Raw genomic sequence first — 18,421 nt, 5'->3', positions numbered from 1 at the left:
GTGAGGTATTGATGTAATGGAAAAAATATTTTGTATTTTAAGTCCTCCATCCTTTATTTAATGCTCCCTTGAGCCAAATGTGTTTTCCATTTGGGTGACTTAAAGGAGGGAGGCAGAGATAGTCTCAGATGTCATTTCAGGGAATTATTTTACTTCTTAATCAATTACACTTCTTGCTAAGTCTGTTAGAACTGATTTTCCTACCTCCCATTTCTCTTGGGAAAACTTTATGATAAGTAGTGAAATCTTTGGTCTCAAGATGAAAGCAGTGACTCGTATGTGCCCTTCACCCCATTATCTGAAAGAAGCCATGATAAATAAAGCAGCAAATTTCTGAACTAGTTGAAGAAATTTTTTATTTTTAATGGTATACAATGCTTTTTTGGTTATAAAGACCCATGTACATTTTTTTTCTTTCACTGTAGTGCCAGAAGAATTGGTATGTTTATAATTGATAATCAGGTTTTAAAATTTGGAAACATCTTTTGTTTTTGAAACATGATTAGAATAATTAGAGAAATTACAAGTCTGAATAAGAGTCTGGGGATTTAGAGCTGGAGAAACGGGGATCTTAATTTTTAGGATATTTTTCACCCCAGAGACATAAAAATATTTGCTTGTAAGGAAAATGAGAGAATAAAACCAGTCACTTTAGCTGTATCCCTGAAGATGTTTATTTTGAAGAGAAGTGGAGAAAGCAGAGAGAACTATAGAAATGTGGAGAAGTGAAGAGAATCCCAAGGAGTCATGGTTTTCTCAGAATAATATGTTTTTTTCTCATAATCATATTTTTACCAAGAAACATGAAATAAATATTCAATATCTAACATGATCCCGGGAACTAGGGAGCTACATTTGTGTGTGTGACTTTGTGCACTTCCTATAAAGGATGATTCCTAATATTACTTAGGAACCCAGCTTCATAAACATGGAATTGTTTTACCCTGACTTGTGATGTGTGTAAAAACAAAAAATGTTAGTCGCGTCCAACTCTTTGGGACCCCATGGACTGTAGCCTGCCTCTGTCCATGGAATTCTCCAGGTGAAAATACTGGAGTGGGTTGCCATTCCTTTACTCCAGGGATCTTTCCAACCCAGGGATTGAACCCAGGTCTCCCAGGCAGATTCTTTATCATCTGAGCCACCATGGATGATTAACCCAGACTAAGTAAATAGGGAGATACGTGAGCATACATACCCACTCTGCTAGACTTCACATATGCACATTTCAAATCAGACTCAATAGACACTTTAGCTTGCCCATCAGAATAGATATTTATTGCCAGGAATGTTCTGGGTTGGACTATGTGCCTTGAGCCTTTTGGAAACTGAACTGGCTGGAGCAGATTGCAAGGTTTAGGCTGTAGGAGAATGACTCAGGTTCTTTTTCAGCCTAAAGCAATTACCCAGCTGTTGGGAAGTTGAAATATTGAACCAAATTATATTACCTAAGTTAAAATAAACACCCCTGAGAATAGATCATGATATATACTAAGGTACATGTATTATGCAATGATTAACATTCCTATTAGTATTTCTATATCTTGTGAACCAGCCTTGGAATCTTCCCTGAGAATAAGTTTGTTGTTAGTATGTTTTTTTGGTATTTGTTTTCATTGGTTGAGATATATATACACTATTAGCACATTAGCACATTCCCAAAGTCATTACCCTGTAAGATTGGAACTCGCAGAAACACCCTTGATAAAGTCATCAACAGAATAATTAAATGCTCAAAAACAATAAGTATTTTGTATATAACAACTACAGAGTTTAGCCTAAAGCTGATGATATGCTTTAAAAAAAAACTCATTTATTCTCACATGGTCTTATTTAAACCATATAGAACCCCTGTAAATACACAGGACATGTATTATATATAGTACAGCAGTCCCCCCTTATCAATGGGGGATACGCCAAGACTCCCAGTGGATGCCTGAAACTGAAGATAGTATTGAATCCTATATATACTATATTTTACCCTATATGTGAATACCTATGATAAAATTTAATTTATAAATTAGGCACAGTAAGAGATTAACAACAATAATAATATAAAATAGCTACAACAATATACTGTAATAAAAATTATGTGAATGTGGTCCCTCTCTCAAAAATTTCTTCTTGTGCTGTATTACCCTTCTTGTGATGATGTAACATAATGAAACACATGATGAGATGAAGTGAAGTGAATGACCGAGCATTAGGCTACTATTGACATTCTGAGGATTTTTCCGAAGAAGGATTGTCTGCTTTGGATGATCCTGGATCATCATTTGGTTGTCAGGAACAGATTTTGTTGGTGGTTGGGGGTCCCAGAAAGATGGAGCCAGAGGGCACACGATTTCATCCTGCTAATCAAAACAGCATGTAAGTCAAAACTTATGAATTGTTTATCTCTAGAATTTTCCATTTAATATTTTCAGACCAACATTGACCGTAAGTAGCTGAAACCAGGGATGAGGGTGGACCACTGTATCTCCAGTCTTAGCAATAAATGACCCAAAGCCAAACAATTGGCAAGTGGCAGAACCAAGATTTGTTTTCAGTGTTTTTCTGTTTCAGTTCCAGAGCCCTCTTTGGGGATACACAAATTAGAGATCCTCAGCAAAGAAAATTACAAGAGTCAATTAGAATCACAACCAATTAATCTAATCTATAGAATTTAAACTATGCCTTAAGACATAACCTACAAGACTAAACATATTTATTGCATTGTATTACAAATTCACATTTCATTGTTACTCTCTGAGCATTTTGTATTTAATTCATCAGTGAATATTTACTGACCACTATTCTGTGTGGGAATATTGAATTAGACATTGTTTTCTTTCCTTTTATTAAAATTAACTTGTAGAGTGAGTGCCGAGTCATTCCAGCAAGTATTTTGTTGCCTACTTTTCCATTTTTCCTCTATAGAGGAGGGGAAGGCCTGAAGGCTTGGTAAGGTGATTCTCTGTTCTTCAAACGCTGTTACAAAGTTCCATTTATAAAATGGGTATCACTTATTGACCATCTACTATATGCTAGGTGTTCTACATATATTACTGGTAACCTTCACATCTCTGTGGTTTGGTGTGGGTATGCTGCTGCTGCTGCTAAGTAGCTTCAGTCATGTCCGACTCTTAGCAACCCCATGGACTGCAGCCCACCAGGCTCCTCTGTCCATGGGATTTTCCAGGCAGGAGTACTAGAGTCGGTTGCCATTGCCTTCTCCTTGGTGTGGGTATAGTCATCCTTATTTTTATGAATGTATAAAAATGTCCAGACATACCTCAGAGATATTGCAAGTTTGGTTCTAGACTACCCCAATAAAGGAATATGGCAATAACGTGAGTCACATGGATTTTTTTTTTGGTTTCTCAAAGCATATAAAATTCATGTTTACACTGTACTGTGGTCAGTTATGGAGAAGGCAATGGCACCCTACTCCAGTACTCTTGCCTGGAAAATCCCATGGATGGAGGACCCTGGTAGGCTCCAGTCCATGGGGTCACTAAGAGTCGGACACGACTAAATGACTTCACTTTCACTTTTCACTTTCATGCATTGGAGAAGGAAATGGCAACCCACTCCAGTATTCTTGCCTGGAGAATTCCAGGGATGAGGGAGCCTGGTGGGCTGCCGTCTATGGGGTTGCACAGAGTCGGACACAACTGAATCGACTTAGCAGCAGCAGCAGCATGGTGAGTTAACTTTGAAATTGCATTATGTCTTAAAAATGTACATGCCTTAATTTTTAAAAATGCTTTTTTTGGCTTAAAAAAATGATAGCCATCATCTGTACCTTCAGCAAGTCATAAAGTTTTTGCTGATGGAGGGTCTTGGATGCCGATAGCTGCTGACTGATCAAGGTGGTGATTGCTGAGGTTGGGGTGGCTCTGGCAGCTTTTTGAAATAAGACAGCAATGGAGTTTGCTACATCAGTCGACCCTTCCTTTCACCCGAACACTTACAGGCCACTGGAGAGTTATTAATTGGCCTAATTTCAATGTTATTGTGTCTCAGGAAATAAGGAGGCCTGAGGAGAGGGAGGGAGATGAGCATTCAGAACACAGATTTATCATTTAAGTTTGCCATCTCACATGGTGTGGTTCATAGTGCTCCTAAACAATTACCATAGACAACTGATTGCACATCGCTGTCATAAGTATAATAATGATGGAAAAGCTTGAATATGGTGACACAGAGACCTGATGTGAGCAAATGCTGTTGGAAAAAACGGTATGGGTACACATTGCTCAACTCAAGGTTACCACAAACTTTCAATCTGCAGAAGAAACAGTCTCTATGAAGTTCAGCAAAACAAGGTATGCCTGTACAGCGTAGCAGTGAAACCAGACGAGATAGCCTTGGATCAACAGCAGGGCCTTCAGTTAAAAGTACCTGGGATTGAACCTGGCTCCACACTTACTCCTACCAGTTATTTCATTTCTGTCTTCTCCCTTACGCGCATCTCTAAAATGGGATAAAATTATTTGAACTCACAGAATTTTGGTGTTAAATGAATTAACATCTGTAGATGGCTTACAGTGCCAGGGCTTGTTGATAGTGAATGTCAGCTATTCATTTGGTGTGTCCTGGAGCTGAGTCTGAGCACCTCTTTTTCTTCTTTTTATGTATATCTGTTACTCCCAAAGTGACCTCATTTACTCCCATGGTTTTAAATATAAAACTATACTGATGACTCCAGAATTTATATTTCCTGCCAAAACGATACTTTTCAAGTGTAAGTCATCTCATGTCACTTCTCCATTCAAAACCCTCCAGTGACTTCTTATCTCTGAAAAAGCCAAAGCCCTAACAAGGGCCTGTAAGGCCCTATCTGATCTGTCCTACTTTTCCAATCTATCTCTCCCCATTTTCCACTCACTTTCTTTGCTCCAGGCGTACGGGTGTGCTTGTTGAAGACTCCCAAACACTCTTGCTCCTCAGGCTCTTTGCATCGGGCTTCCCTGGTGGCTCAGCTAGTAAAGACTCCACCTGCAATGTGGGAGACCTGGGTTTGATTCCTAGGTTGGGAAGATCCCCTGCAGAAGGGAATGGCTACTTCCCTTCCATGGAATTCCATGGACTGTATAGTCCATGGGGTCCAAAAGAGTTGGACACGACTGAGCGACTTTCACTTTCACTTTCTTTCAGGTTATGTTCTTCCCCAGATATTCAAATGACACATTCCTTCACTTCTTTCAGGTCTTTGCTCAGATCCCGTCTTACTGGAGAGGCCGTCTATGACCACTTAAATAAAGGAGGGTTTCCCTTTCTTTTTCTTCTCACCTAGCTTTTTTTTCCTTCCCATTGTGATGTCTGTTGTCATTATTGTTCTTCAGTTGCTAAGTTGTGTTCGACGTTTTGCGAGCCCATTGACTGTAGCCTGCCAGGATCCTCTGTCCCTGGGGTTTCCAAGGCAAGAATACTGGAGTGGGTTGCCATTTCCTTCTCCAGGAGATCTTCCCAACCTAGGGATCAAACCTGCATTTCCTGCATCAGCAGGCAGATTCTTTACCACCAGAGAAGCCTATGGTATCTATTACCATTATGTTTATTTTGTTTTTTAATGATCTGTTTTGCCCTCTAGAATGTGAGCTGTATTAAAGCAGGAACTTTGGTTTGTTCACAGCCCCTAAATCAAGTGCCTGGCACATGGCAAATAAATATTTTTTGTTCAGCTAGTAAGTATCAGAGTTTCAAACCCAAGTCAGGCCCCCCTAAACATCTCCTGCTTGTCTACCGCACTAGTCTGTATCCCATATCAGGAAGGATACAAAACCATTAAAATATACATCAATCTGATGTCTTTAACATGTCTTTAAACTAGAAACTTTATGCATATTAAGATTGATTTGCTGTTCAGTATAACAAATATTTACTGTACACCACAAATACATGCTCTTAAATAAGAAACAATGACCAACCCATTAAAATAAGTAGAAATTTACCTAAGAATCTAGAAGCCCCAGAAAGGTAAATATTTGTACTTATGGATCTCTAAGTTCAGAGTTATTACATGCAACTAAAACTAATACAATGGTATATGTCAATTATATCTCATTTTTTAATGCCATTTAAAAAAAATCTCGAGTTATTAGGTCTATTTTTTGTATCAGACTAGAACACTTGGTCATCCCTGAAACTTTCTTTCCCCATCTTTCTCATTCTCCATCTACTCATTTACTTAAGCCAAATTTCTAGACACTTTTTTAGATTGTTCTTTCTCCCTTCCTTCACATCTAGTTCATTTGCAAAGATTGTAAACTTTACCAACAAAACTTATCCCGAGACCATTTTATTCTCATCAGCTTTACCTCTGTAAAACCTAGGCCAAGGACAACTCCACCTGCCAACCCACCAGCGGGATTTCCTAAGTGCTTTCCTTGTCTTCCCATTTTCCACTGAGAAGCCAGAGTGATCTTATAAAAATGTAAATTACTTGTCATTTCCCTGCCTAAAAGCTTCAGTGGTTTCCTTTTGTTATTCCTCTCTAAGTTATTTCTTTTAGAAAAACATCCAAACCCTACCCTAGCCTACAAGCCCTACTTGATTTGGTCCTGATCACCAGTCCAATCTTCTCTGTTCGCATTTTCCCCATTATTCATACACTCAAGTCTCTCTGGCCTTTCATTTCTAGGACAATGAACCCCTCCTTGCCCCAGAATATTTATACTAGCAACTCCTTGTCATTTAGGTCACAGTTTAAATTTCACCACCGCAGAGAGGCCTTCCCTAACTTCTTCATTTCAATTAGTCCCCTCTCCTCGTTCACCCTTTGTTCTGTCAGAGAGTGAACTGCATTCACTTATTGTGTGTGGCACAATCACCATCTAATATGTTCCTTCTCTGTTTATTGTCTGACTCTTTCCAGTAGAATGTAAACTTGATGAAGACTGAGACTTTGCTTTATCAGCAGGGTTTATATCAGAGTCTAACACATCGTGGACACTCAAACACTTATGAATGGGTAAATCTTTGTCTGAATTTTGATAGCTTATGTAAGATCACAATAGTTTTAAACACAGCTTTAGTAACTCTGTGACATCCGTGTTCTCATTGCTTCAAGGCACAAAAGGAGCAGTATGCCAGGAGAAGGATTCAGCTTCCTCCTATATCTTGGCAACCACTTGGTCAAGCTCTGGACTCAGTTCAGTAGTTCAAAACCATGAGATAAGGGGGGAAAGACAAGAAGTAAATACTCCCCAGTTGATCAATTGTCATTTCTCACTTAAAATTTTGAGAGGGAGAGAAAGAGAACAGTTCTTAAAATCAAACACTTATGGAGCTGGAAATGTTGGAGAAAGTTGATGTCGACAGAAAAAAAAATGTTCGATTAGGGGAGGAAAACTAATTCAGAAGGAGAAAAGAGAAAGGGTTCACACCGTGCTGATCGTTGCCTGTTGGAGTGTTCAGGGTTGGGCTTGGGTACCACATCTTGATTTGTAGATAAACACTAAGGAAGAGAGGGTGAGGTGGGGTAGGGTCAGAGAAAGGGAGGAGACGGAGACCAGCTCGAGAGACGCGAAAGAAGCTAGAAGGAAAGCAGAACGGAGCTTAGCATGTACAAAGGCAGCCTCGGATCTTGCCGGAGCTGCAAGCGTTAAAGGGAGGCGGGGAGTGACGCGGTTTGCGTCTGGAGCGGCTCCTCGGAGTCCACAGCATCCACCGCCGGAGCCTCGCCTTCCTTTCTCCCTCTGCAGACACATCGAGACACAAAAAGAGAAGCGACCCCTGGGCCAGCGCGAGGGACCCGCCCGCGCCATGACCGAGACCACCAAGACGCACGTTATCTTGCTCGCCTGCGGCAGCTTCAATCCCATCACCAAAGGGCACATTCAGATGTTCGGTGAGTCCTCCCGCCCACCCCCGAGACTGCTTCCGCCTCTCTCCTTTCCCCGGCACCTGTGTTTTCCAGGGCGTGTGACGGTTTGGCGAGTGCCCATCCGGAGGGGTGTGCTGGCTGATCCAGCTGGTGAGAGGTCAGCTCCTCTATCCTGGGCTCCCGGCAGGGGATGCCAGCTGCTCTTTCGAGGCGTCACTCGCTCGGGCCAGACCCGGCTTGCTGGGGGGCCATGGGGTGGGGGATGGGAGGGGCTGGAGGCGAGTGTTGTTTTGGGTTGGGTGGGAGGTCGAGGTTTGAGGGCTGCGGTGCGGTGGTTCGTTTGGAGACTTGGCGAATGAGGATCCGGATGGGGGAAGAGGCTGGGGCGCGGAGAAGGTAGAAGGGGGTCGGAGATAACGTGCTATTTGTTTAGGTTGGGCTGAAAGCTCGAAGGAGTTAATGATGTATAGGCTTCGGAGACACAAACACGCACACACAACACACCAGGAACTGGGCTGGGCTCAAGGAGATTCGTTTATGGTTTGGCTGATGGTTTGGGGGGCGGCCCGGGGCAAATGTTTGAGGGTTGTGAACCGTGTATTACCCGCGCGAGGCGGAAGGCTTAGTGAATGTGGAGGTGGGGGGACAGGGGGCGGGGGCCTGGTCTCCGCTGCCGGGACCAGTCGCCTAGGAAGGGGAGGAGGCGGGGCGGTCGCTGCGGGCGGCCCTCTGCGAGCCGGTGTTGAAGGATGGGGCCCAAGTTGGCTGAGGCTCTGCCCAGGGCGGTGATGGCACCCGCGAGGCTTGCGTTGTGCGAGTGTGTGTATGAGTGTGTGTGTGTGTGTGCGCGCGCGCGTGTGTTGTGTGTTGGGGCGGGGGGAGAGGGCATTGTCGCGCGTTTTTTTTCAGAGGCTTTGGGGCGAAGAGAGAGACGGAGCGAACCGGGGCTCCTGGCTGTTGGGTTGGGATGCAGAAGTGGCGAGGGAAAGGTGATCCTTGCCTGGGGGCGGTCTCGGGCCACCGATGCTGCTCGGGTGCTGGTGCCGGAGGACCCGAAGGTGCCGGGGCGTGCGCGTTTAGACTCCGAGGAAGGGACGCGGAGGCCACTGTAGTAGCAAGGATTGAGAAGTTAGAAGTTGGGGTGCTTTTTTTCTGGCACTGAGGGAAGAGGAAAGCGAGTGGGCCGGGGGTGGATGAATGAAGGACAGGAGGCCTCAACCCGGCCGGCCAGCGAGGCGCTGTCCGGAGACGGTGGTGCTGAAACGCAGGGTGCGCCGGAGCTGCCTGCCGACACACGTGTTTACCCCGAGCCTGAGGAATGCGTGGGCCCTCCTAAGGGCTGTTTAATGAAAGCCACGATGTATCGGTAAAGACAGGGCAAGGTGGCTTCGAAGAAAAAATATTCTTCTTTTAAGCTAACAGGTGAGTTGAACTGGGCACCCCTAATAAAAACCTCATGAAAAGAGTATACTTTGAGCAGAGTGCGCATCGTATAGGCACATTCATAGGATTCTAGGAGGGAGACTGAGGTAGCCATCTCTTCCTCACCGCGGTACTTTCACTTTTAAAAGCGTTGAGTCAGGAGCTGGTGCCAACTTACCTATTAAAGACTGTTGTTCAAGCATGAGGGTAGAGCAGAGCAAGTCATCAGCCTTCTAAGACAGTATCAGTGCCCTGGGAACACTCTCTTTTCACCTTCTTTTGATTTTGGTGTCTTCAGTCCTGTTCTTCTCTGTGAGTCTTTACTCTAGCCATTTTATGTTGCTATACTTTATTCCTCTCAGTTACCCAGAGAGAGGGGGACTTTCCTGTGGAATTCCGTGGCTCTAGAAATTTTTAGTGGGCCAGCAGGTACTCTCCCTTTCTTCCTGGAGCCAAGGATGTACTTAATTCCACTTGTTTTGTATTGCAAAAGGGGCAGATTTAGATTGAGAACAAAGGATTTTGCCTTGAGGCTTTGTTAAGTTGCTGCTGACCTACCAATTCTCCGTGACTTTAGAGGAGAGAATATAAGGAAATAAATATGGATTACAGCAGAGGGGTTTAGACTTTTTGACAGTAGTGATTTTTGCTTGCCAGTGGAACTGAGGAAGAGGAGAGAATATCTGTCAACAAAGCCTTTGAGTGTGTAGTCCAGAGAGCAACGTCAAAGAGGATGTGGTGTGCCCACTGTGGCTTTAAGGAGCTTATAACCTAATAAAGGATTTAGCACATATACATTGAAAAGGGAACAAGAACCCGAAGTACATATTAAGCTATTTCTTGTAGACTCTCTTATGGGAATCTTTGAGCTAGTGATAAGTTTTGTTAATTTATTTTTGTAAAGCAGCTTCTGATTTACAAAGCATTTCCATTGTGTATGTCTCTTATTCCTAGTAAGAAGCTTATAAGAAAGGCATCATTATCTCCATTTTACAAACAAGAAACTGATGTTCAGAGGCCAAGTGGCTGTCTTAAGTAGCTTAAGTGACATGGAGAGTGGGTGGCAGAAATGAGACTTGAACCCCACATTTCAGATTCCTCTTGAATAGGCCTTTGCACTGTACCAAAAGCAGAAAGAAGCGCTCACTAATCTTCTGACTGTATAATTCCATGAACTCTATTTTCTTCAAGCATATACTAACAGATTAGAATTAAATTTGCCATCAACTAAGTAAGTTTCCTAAATATGCATTTCCTTAAGAGCTCTTCCCCATTTCTAAAGAAACCAATCATCCATGATCTATTTTCTCCTTTTAAATGACTTTTAAAAAATTTCCCCCAACAATACAGAATTAATGCAATAAAATGATCAAACTTCTTAAAGATTCTTGAAATTAGTAATAGAAAAACTTTTAAAAGACCCAAACAAGGACTTCCCTGGTGGTCCAGTGACTAAGACCCTGCCATCCCAATGCAGGGTGCCTGGATTCCATCCCTGGTCAGAGAACTAGATCCCACGTACTACACCTGAGTTCACATGCTGCAACTAAAAGAACCTGCATGCCCCAGTGAAGATCGAAAATCCCATAGGCTGCAAATAAGACCCGCCGCAGTCAAATAAAAAAAGATTCCCCCATAGCTCAGAGGTAAAAAAAAAAAATCCACCTGCAGTACACGAGACGTGGCAGGAGCCTCAACATGAGCTGCAGGTTCAATCCCTGGGTCAGGAAGATCCCCTGGAGGAGGGAATGACAACCCACTCCAGTATTCTTGCCTGGGAAATCCATGGACAGAGGGCTACAGTCCGTGGGGTTGCAAAAGAATCAAATATGGCTGAGAGACTAAACAACAAACAGCAAAAAATAAATTTAATTAAAGACCCAATAGGACTTTGAAATTAGACACCTTTAAGAGGGCTCCTATATTTTGAAATCCAGTTTTGCTCACCAAAGAAAAAAGAGACTGTAAACAAACAAACAAAAAAGTGACATTCAGAACTAAAAACTCACTCTTCATCTCTGTGAAGTAGTACTTGTACAGTTCTCAATATGTATAAAATATTTCAGAATGAACTTGTCCTTTGATTCTGAAAGGGGAATTGATATTATTCTTGTTTATGACTATGGAAACATGTAAGAAAAGATCAGTATTTGTGATAGAGATATTTGACACCTATATACTTAACTGTAACTAAAATGCTTTCAGGGATGAATAAAAGGTTTTGGCAAAGTAGACCCCTAAACCCATGGTGTCTTATTTCATGTCTGCCTTATTACATACAAAAATAACATGAGGCTAGAAAGTCTCTCTTTTTCTTTTTAACCTGTAAATTCTTAGTTATTAAGCATGAGAGATTATATTTCAGTAAAACTTTCTTTGCATTTGTATTGCCATGTTTGTCAATAAATATGCCAGTGGGAGAGATCTCTGGGTCAGGAAGATCCCCTGGAGGAGGCAACAGCAACCCACTCCAGTATTTTTGCCTGGAGAATCCCCATGGACAGAGGGGCCTGGCGGCCTACAGTCCATGGGGCCGCAAAGAGTTGGACATGACTGAAGCGACTTGGCACACGTGCATGCATGAATGCTAGTGGGAGATCAGATAGTAAGTTTAAACAGAAAAGTAAGGAAAGACTGATCAGATTAACTTCCATGAAAAGTAAAGGAATTGAGGGACTTGATCACAGAAGAAATGTGTCCTGTTTATTTGATGAGTGCAAAATAATTGGATTTTCCAGTTTTTCTGCTTCAAAATATTTTTGAATTGAACAGTTGGGTTTTTTGAAAAGAGACATAATCCAATTCTGTTTCTCTTGAAAGCTAATGAAGACGACTTTCTACTTGCTGTGAAATTGGAATTGCAGCCCCTATTGCTACAGCTAGAATCATAAGAAAAATTAATTTGAGTTGCTACCAATATGTAGCTGCTGCTGCTGCTGTAAGTCGCTTCAGTCGTGTCCGACTCTGTGCGACCCCAGAGACAGCAGCCCACCAGGCTCCCCTGTCCCTGGGATTCTCAAGGCAAGAACACTGGAGTGGGTTGCCATTTCCTTCTCCAATGCTTGAAAGTGAAAAGTGAAAGTGAAGTCGCTCAGTCGTGTCCGACTCTTAGCAACCCCATGGACTGCAGCCTACCAGGCTCTTCCGTCACAGTCTAAAATCAAGAAATTATTTAGTGTATTTGAAATGCATATTTTAAAAAAGATCATTAAGCAGTATGGCTCATTAAGTGGTGCTTTTGCACCACTATTTGATACCACCCTATAAGTTAAACTGGATAGTGTTATCATCATTCTTTTATAAACAACAAAGCAGAGGAACAGGTTTAGGTCATTTGTTCACAATCATAAAGCAAAAGTCAAATAGAATCAATTTCCTGATATACAGACTCTGTATCTCACCAAAGATGCTTTTTTATTCCTTTAATTACAACAGCATTTATGAAAAGAGGAGCCATTGAACTTAGTTATCAACAAAGGGTAATGAGAACTTTATAAATTGTTTACCTTTGCAAAACAAACCACCAACAAAATATATTCAGTAGAGATATCTGTTCCCAATATCTTATGCTATCTTATGCTTATAATAAGGAAAAAGTGAAAGTGAAAGCCTCAGTCATGTTTGACTCTCTGTGACCCCATGAACTGTAGTCTACCAGGCTCCTCTGTCCATGGAATTCTCCAAGCCAGGATACTGGAGTGGGTAGCTGTTCCCTTCTCCAAGGAATCTTCCCAACCCAAGTCTCCCACATTGCAGGCGGATTCTTTACCATCTGAGCCACCAAAGAAGTCTTATAATGAGGACAAGTTATTTCTTTTCTCAGTATTTGTGTATTGTCCATTTAACTGTGTGGCTGGGACATTTCTTTCACCATTTCTCCTCCTTCTCCACTCTTCTATTACCACAACTAGCTCCTACTCATCCTTCAGATTTTAGCCTCAGCAGAACTTCCTCAGGGAACCTCCACTGACTCCTATATTAATTGTGGTTACCTGACATTTGATCCTGCATAACTTTATATTTTCCATGTCATAACTCTAATCTCGTTCTTTGTTTCATGACTATTTCCCATGCTAGACAATAAACTTTACTGAGACAGAAACTATGCTTGGTTTAACTATTGATTTACTGACTAGTACCTAACATGGAATAGGCTCTCCATAATATGGGGTTGGGGCTTCCCTGGTAGCTCAGCTGGTAAAGAATCCACCTGCAATACAGGTGACCCAAGTTCAATTCCTGAGTCAGGAAGTTCCCCTGGAGAAGGAATCTGCTACCCACTCCAGTATTCTTGGGCTTCCCTGGGGGCTCAGACAATAAAGAATCCACCTGCAGTGTGGGAGACCTGGGTTTGATCACTGGGCTGGGAAGATCCCCTGGAGGAAGGCATGGCAACCCACTCCAGTATTCTTGCCTGGAGAATCCCCATGGACAGAGGAGCCTGGGGGGCTAGAGTCCACGGGATCACAAAGAGTCAGACACAACTGAGCAACTAAGCACGGCACAGCTGCGTATGGGATTGGCCAAAAAGTTCATTTGAGTTTTTGTATGATGTTCCAGAAAAACCTGAACAAACTCTTTTGGCCAACCCAATAGTATAATATAATAACAATTGCAAAAAGCAAGTCTTTGCTTCATAATAGTTGTTGAATTAAAAAAAAAAAATGAATGTGTAGAATGTTGTTCCTGGTGGAGGAATCAAGCATGCATAAGGTCTGGGGTGATAAGATAGAGAGCCATGACATATTAGAACAAAAGAGCTCAGGAGGATTCAAGATGTGGGGGGTAGTAAGAGATAAGACTGGAAAGTTAGGTGGAATTCTGATCAATCATGAAGACTTTACGTCCTGTTAAAGAATTTAGAGTTTATGCCAATGCCAATGACAAATATTGCATTTTTAAAGAAAAGGGATGTAATAATCATATTCATGAAATTGTGATTTAATTGAATTTTGAATATAAATTGGTGAAGGGAAAGGATGGAGATGTGGTGACCAGCTAGGAACCTATTTCAGCAGTACAGAGTTCGAGTCAGAAAAGACTATTACCTTGCCCAGGTTGGTGGGGTTTGGGATGGAGAGTGAATGTGTATTTTAAAATATTTAGAAGGTAAAAGATCCTTATTTTGTGATTTGATGGGTAGGTGATGGCAAAATAGTCTAGTGTAATTGGCAGGTTTTAATCCAAGGTGGATGGATAAAGAACATTATGGAAAAGAAGCAGGTTTGGGTTTGGTGAGGAAAGTGAAGATTCATATTTCCTACTCTACAATTTTGGGAATATGCATTCTAACCAAATATTAATACTAATGCCAAAGAAAGTGAAAGTCATTCAGTCATGTCTGACTCTGCAACCCTGTGGACTGTAACCTGCCAACTTCCTCTGGCCTTGGAATCTCCAGGCAAAATACTGGACTGGGTTGCCATTCCCTTCTCCAGGGGGTCTTCCTAACCCATGGATTGAGCCTGGGTCTCCTGCGTTGTAGGCAGATTTCTTTGCTGTCTGAGCCACCAGGGAAGCCTAATGCAAAAGAAGGAAATACTTAAATTCAAAGGTTCTTTGTAGCCTAAGACATCTGAAACTTCAAATGAAAACTCCCCGTAGGTTCCATTTGGATTATTCAAAGCTCTTCATTCAAGAAATACATTGAAATTCATTAACATTATGGAAATAAAAAGATAAAGAGTTTGCTAGCTTTTTTATAACCCTAAAGTTGACTCTTTTGTAATGTTGAGGCTGTGAAACTGAAAACAGTTGATGCAGTTCAAAAGACCATTCCAAAACTTACCCATCATTGTGATGAGAGCTGTAATAATATAATATAAGGCTGACCAAAAATCTCATTCAGGTTTTTTCATACAGTGTTGCGAAAAACCCAAGCAAACTTTTTGGCCAACCTAATACATTTAGGTGGATGCTTGGAAATTCTAATTCACTGGTAAGTTGAAGGTTCAATAATGGAAACGCATGCATCACTCATGGTAGTTTCATTGGTAAGGGCTGTGCCTGCTCATGACATGAGAATAATGGCTGAAAAAAAATGTAGATATTTTTGCCTACATGAACAGGTTTACTTTCTCCTGCTGAACTGATTGACTGAACCCTGAGTGGACATAATTATGCTAATTATGATAGGCAACTCTCCCATCTAGAACGTGTCTCAAACCAAGGAACAGGATATAACCCAGAAGGTTGATGTGCTAAAAATTTTGAAATGAAGAAATATTAATTTTAAGTTTCTCTTTTCATTTTCCTTGATCTTATTCTACATATCCAAATGATTATGCTTAGAACTATCAGAATTAAGAGGTTTCTATGACTTTTAGTTTGCATTGCTGCTTAGTAGGAACATCCTTTAAAATGTTGCAAGTCTCAAGAGAAACACTTCTACACAAATTTCCAATTTTAGACCAAGTCAAATGAACAGCCTAAAGTGCGGAGGCAAACTCAACTGGAAACGTAACCTGTCAACCCTCAAGCCTGGATCTCCCTCTGCTTTAGAGAGATCCTCAGACATGAGAGGAAAATGCACAACTAGGTGGATCATCTCTATTTTCTGTTATTTTTCTGTTGCTAGGCAATAATTGTGAAAGTAAACTATGCATGACCGGGAAAGAGAATGAAAACCCCATTTTGCAAGTGTTTCTTTAAAAAAATTCAAATCTAAATTTTATAATATCATGGTCCTCTTAGCTACTAATACAGTGCTGTATGTGTAGTGGATACTTAATCAATATTTAATGATACTATGAAATACACACTTTCTAGTAGAGTTCTCGTTCATTTTTAAAGTGTTCAACTCATCCTGAATTGCTCAAGAAAGATTCTAAAGGAACAAAGGAATGCATTAATTTTTTTCTTTAATTTTTGGCCACACCCCATGGCACGTGGGACCTTACTTCCCTAACCAGGGATCAAACCCACACTCCTTGCATTAGAAGGTGGAGTCTTAACCACTGGACTGCTGGGGAAGTCCCTAAATATTTTTTTTTTTAACACTGGTTTAAAAAAAATACTCAGCACACCAAATTTTGGTTAAACAAAGGCATTTAAAGTAATTTTTAAGGATCTAATCTAACAAACTAAGAACTGGGATATAGGAATGCATTTTATTTCCCTGGTGTCTCAGATGATAAAGCGTCTGCCTGCAATGTGGGGGACCGGGGTTTGATTCCTGGGTCGGAAAGATCCCCTGGAGAAGGAAATGGCAATCCACTCCAGCACTCTTGCCTGGAAAATCCCATGGAAGGAGGAGCCTGATAGGCTACAGTCCATGGGGATGCAAAGAGTTGGACATGACTGAGCGACTTCACTTTCACTTATACAACTTTATGGATATGTGTTCCATATCTCAATATAGGTAAATGCAGTGTCAGTTTACAAAGAATGCAATTTTCCATTGTCATAGGTTTTCCAATTATAAGCATTCAAATGCCTGGATCACATTTGCTTTTTTTTTTTTTTTTAAATACAGTTTGGCAGATAGCCTCAGAAATATTTTAGACTAAAAAAGATGTTCAATGGCTTACATGGTATGACTAAGGCCATCTTCCTGGCATTGGCACCCTCCTCCTTTTGTGCAGTATCTCAATGATCTACGAACTCTGCAGCAAAGGCAAATATTATAAAGACTACCAGCATCATCGTCTTCCCCATGATCATTTTAATAATGGAGTTAACCTTATTTGAGCCTCTTAAACTCTACTACCATTAAACTGTTTTCCAGTAAATCTATGGCATAATTCTCTTTTGTTCTGAACAAGTGAGCCAACCAGGGAAATTCTTGTAATTTTGGTGATAAGGGAGTAAAAGGAAGAGGTAGAAAAGGAGCAAGGCTCAGAGGCTAACCTGGAAAGTGGTAACAGCTAAATTGCATTCTTTTTCTGCTCTTTCTCCTTCACCAGGTTGCCTCCACATGGGTAACTATGCTCAGACATATTGGCCTCATATAATATTTACCAGACAGTAGGAGAGGGAGTGAAATCTAGCCCCTAGATAAGACTAAATGCTTATAGTTTTTCTCTACCCTTGGCCCAATATTAAATTCTCAACAAAATAGCTGAGTGATCCTTGTAAAATGTAAGTCAGATGTAAGTCAGATCATGTTGCTCCTCTGCTGAAAACTCTCCAACGGTTCCCTATTTTGTTCAGGGTCAAAGTCATTTTAATGATTTACAAGGTCTCCAAGACCCGCCACCTTTCCCCCCTTGTCTCCCTACATCAACACATCTCTTTGCCATCTCACTTTTAGCCAACCTCACTGACCTCTTGTTTTATCCTTAGAGCCTTCACTGAATGTTCTCACTGCCTAGAATGCCCTTCCGCCATATACCCCATGTCTATTTCACTCTCTTTGTCCAAATGCAACCTCTCACTGTCTACTTGACAGGTCCTGCTTCCCTGATCACATAATTTAAAATCACAGCTCATACACTCCCAATCCCCTTTATCATACTCTACTTATATCTTTTTCTCTTATCTCTTGTCCCCTTTTAACAAAGACAAAGTGAAGTGAAGTGAAAGTCACTCAATCGTGTCCGACTCTTTGCGGCCCCATGGACCATACAGTCCATGGAATTTTCCAGGCCAGAATACTGGAGTGGGTACCCTTTCCTTTCTCCAGAGGATCTTCCCAACCCAGGTACCAAACCCAGGTCTCCCACATTGCAGCAGATTCTTTACCAGCTGAGCCACAGGGAAGCCCAAGAATTCTGGAGGGAGTAACCTATTCCTTCTCCAGGGGATCTTTCCGACCCAGGAATCGAACCAGGGTCTCCTGCTTTGCAGGTGGATTCTTTAGCAACTGAGCTATCAGGGAAGCTCTGATAGCTTTAACAAAGATAGATGTTACCTTTCACCGTTGATTGTTTAATGTCTGTATCCCCAGCTAGCATGTGAGCTCTTCAAATGCAGGGAATCTTCATTTACTCTGCTCACTCATATATCTCAGGCTCCTTGAAGACTGCCTAGCCATAATGCTCAATAAATGTCTGTTGAATGAGTGAATGAATGAAATGTTAGAATTACCTACTATTCCAACCTCAGTTCTAGATTCTTTCTGTGGCAGAGAAGGTAAAGTCTTTACGAGGGATCAGTGAGCATTGATTCATTCAATAGATGATTATTGAGTTATGAATATGTCTCAGGCACTGTGCTAGGCCTCAATTAAAGGCATTCCTTCTTATG

The 18,421-nt window shown here is 41.5% G+C and overlaps 1 protein-coding gene across 2 annotated transcripts in view; it reads left to right on the top strand.

The window, feature by feature from the left end:
* The window catches only part of NMNAT2 (nicotinamide nucleotide adenylyltransferase 2), a 217,444-nt gene that overhangs the window by 44,524 nt on the left and 154,499 nt on the right, over positions 1-18,421 (top strand). For both annotated transcript variants that reach the window (XM_019976494.2, XM_019976493.2), the window contains one exon: positions 7,692-7,837. In XM_019976494.2, the coding sequence (XP_019832053.1) occupies positions 7,753-7,837 (85 nt within the window). In that variant the 5' untranslated portion in view covers positions 7,692-7,752. The remainder of the gene's footprint in view (positions 1-7,691; positions 7,838-18,421) is intronic.

Source organism: Bos indicus, chromosome 16 (genome assembly GCF_029378745.1).
Source record: "Bos indicus isolate NIAB-ARS_2022 breed Sahiwal x Tharparkar chromosome 16, NIAB-ARS_B.indTharparkar_mat_pri_1.0, whole genome shotgun sequence".
Classification (NCBI taxonomy): Eukaryota; Metazoa; Chordata; class Mammalia; order Artiodactyla; family Bovidae; genus Bos; species Bos indicus.
Note: the sequence above shows the minus strand (reverse complement) of the source record. Positions and strands in the feature narration are given on the sequence as shown.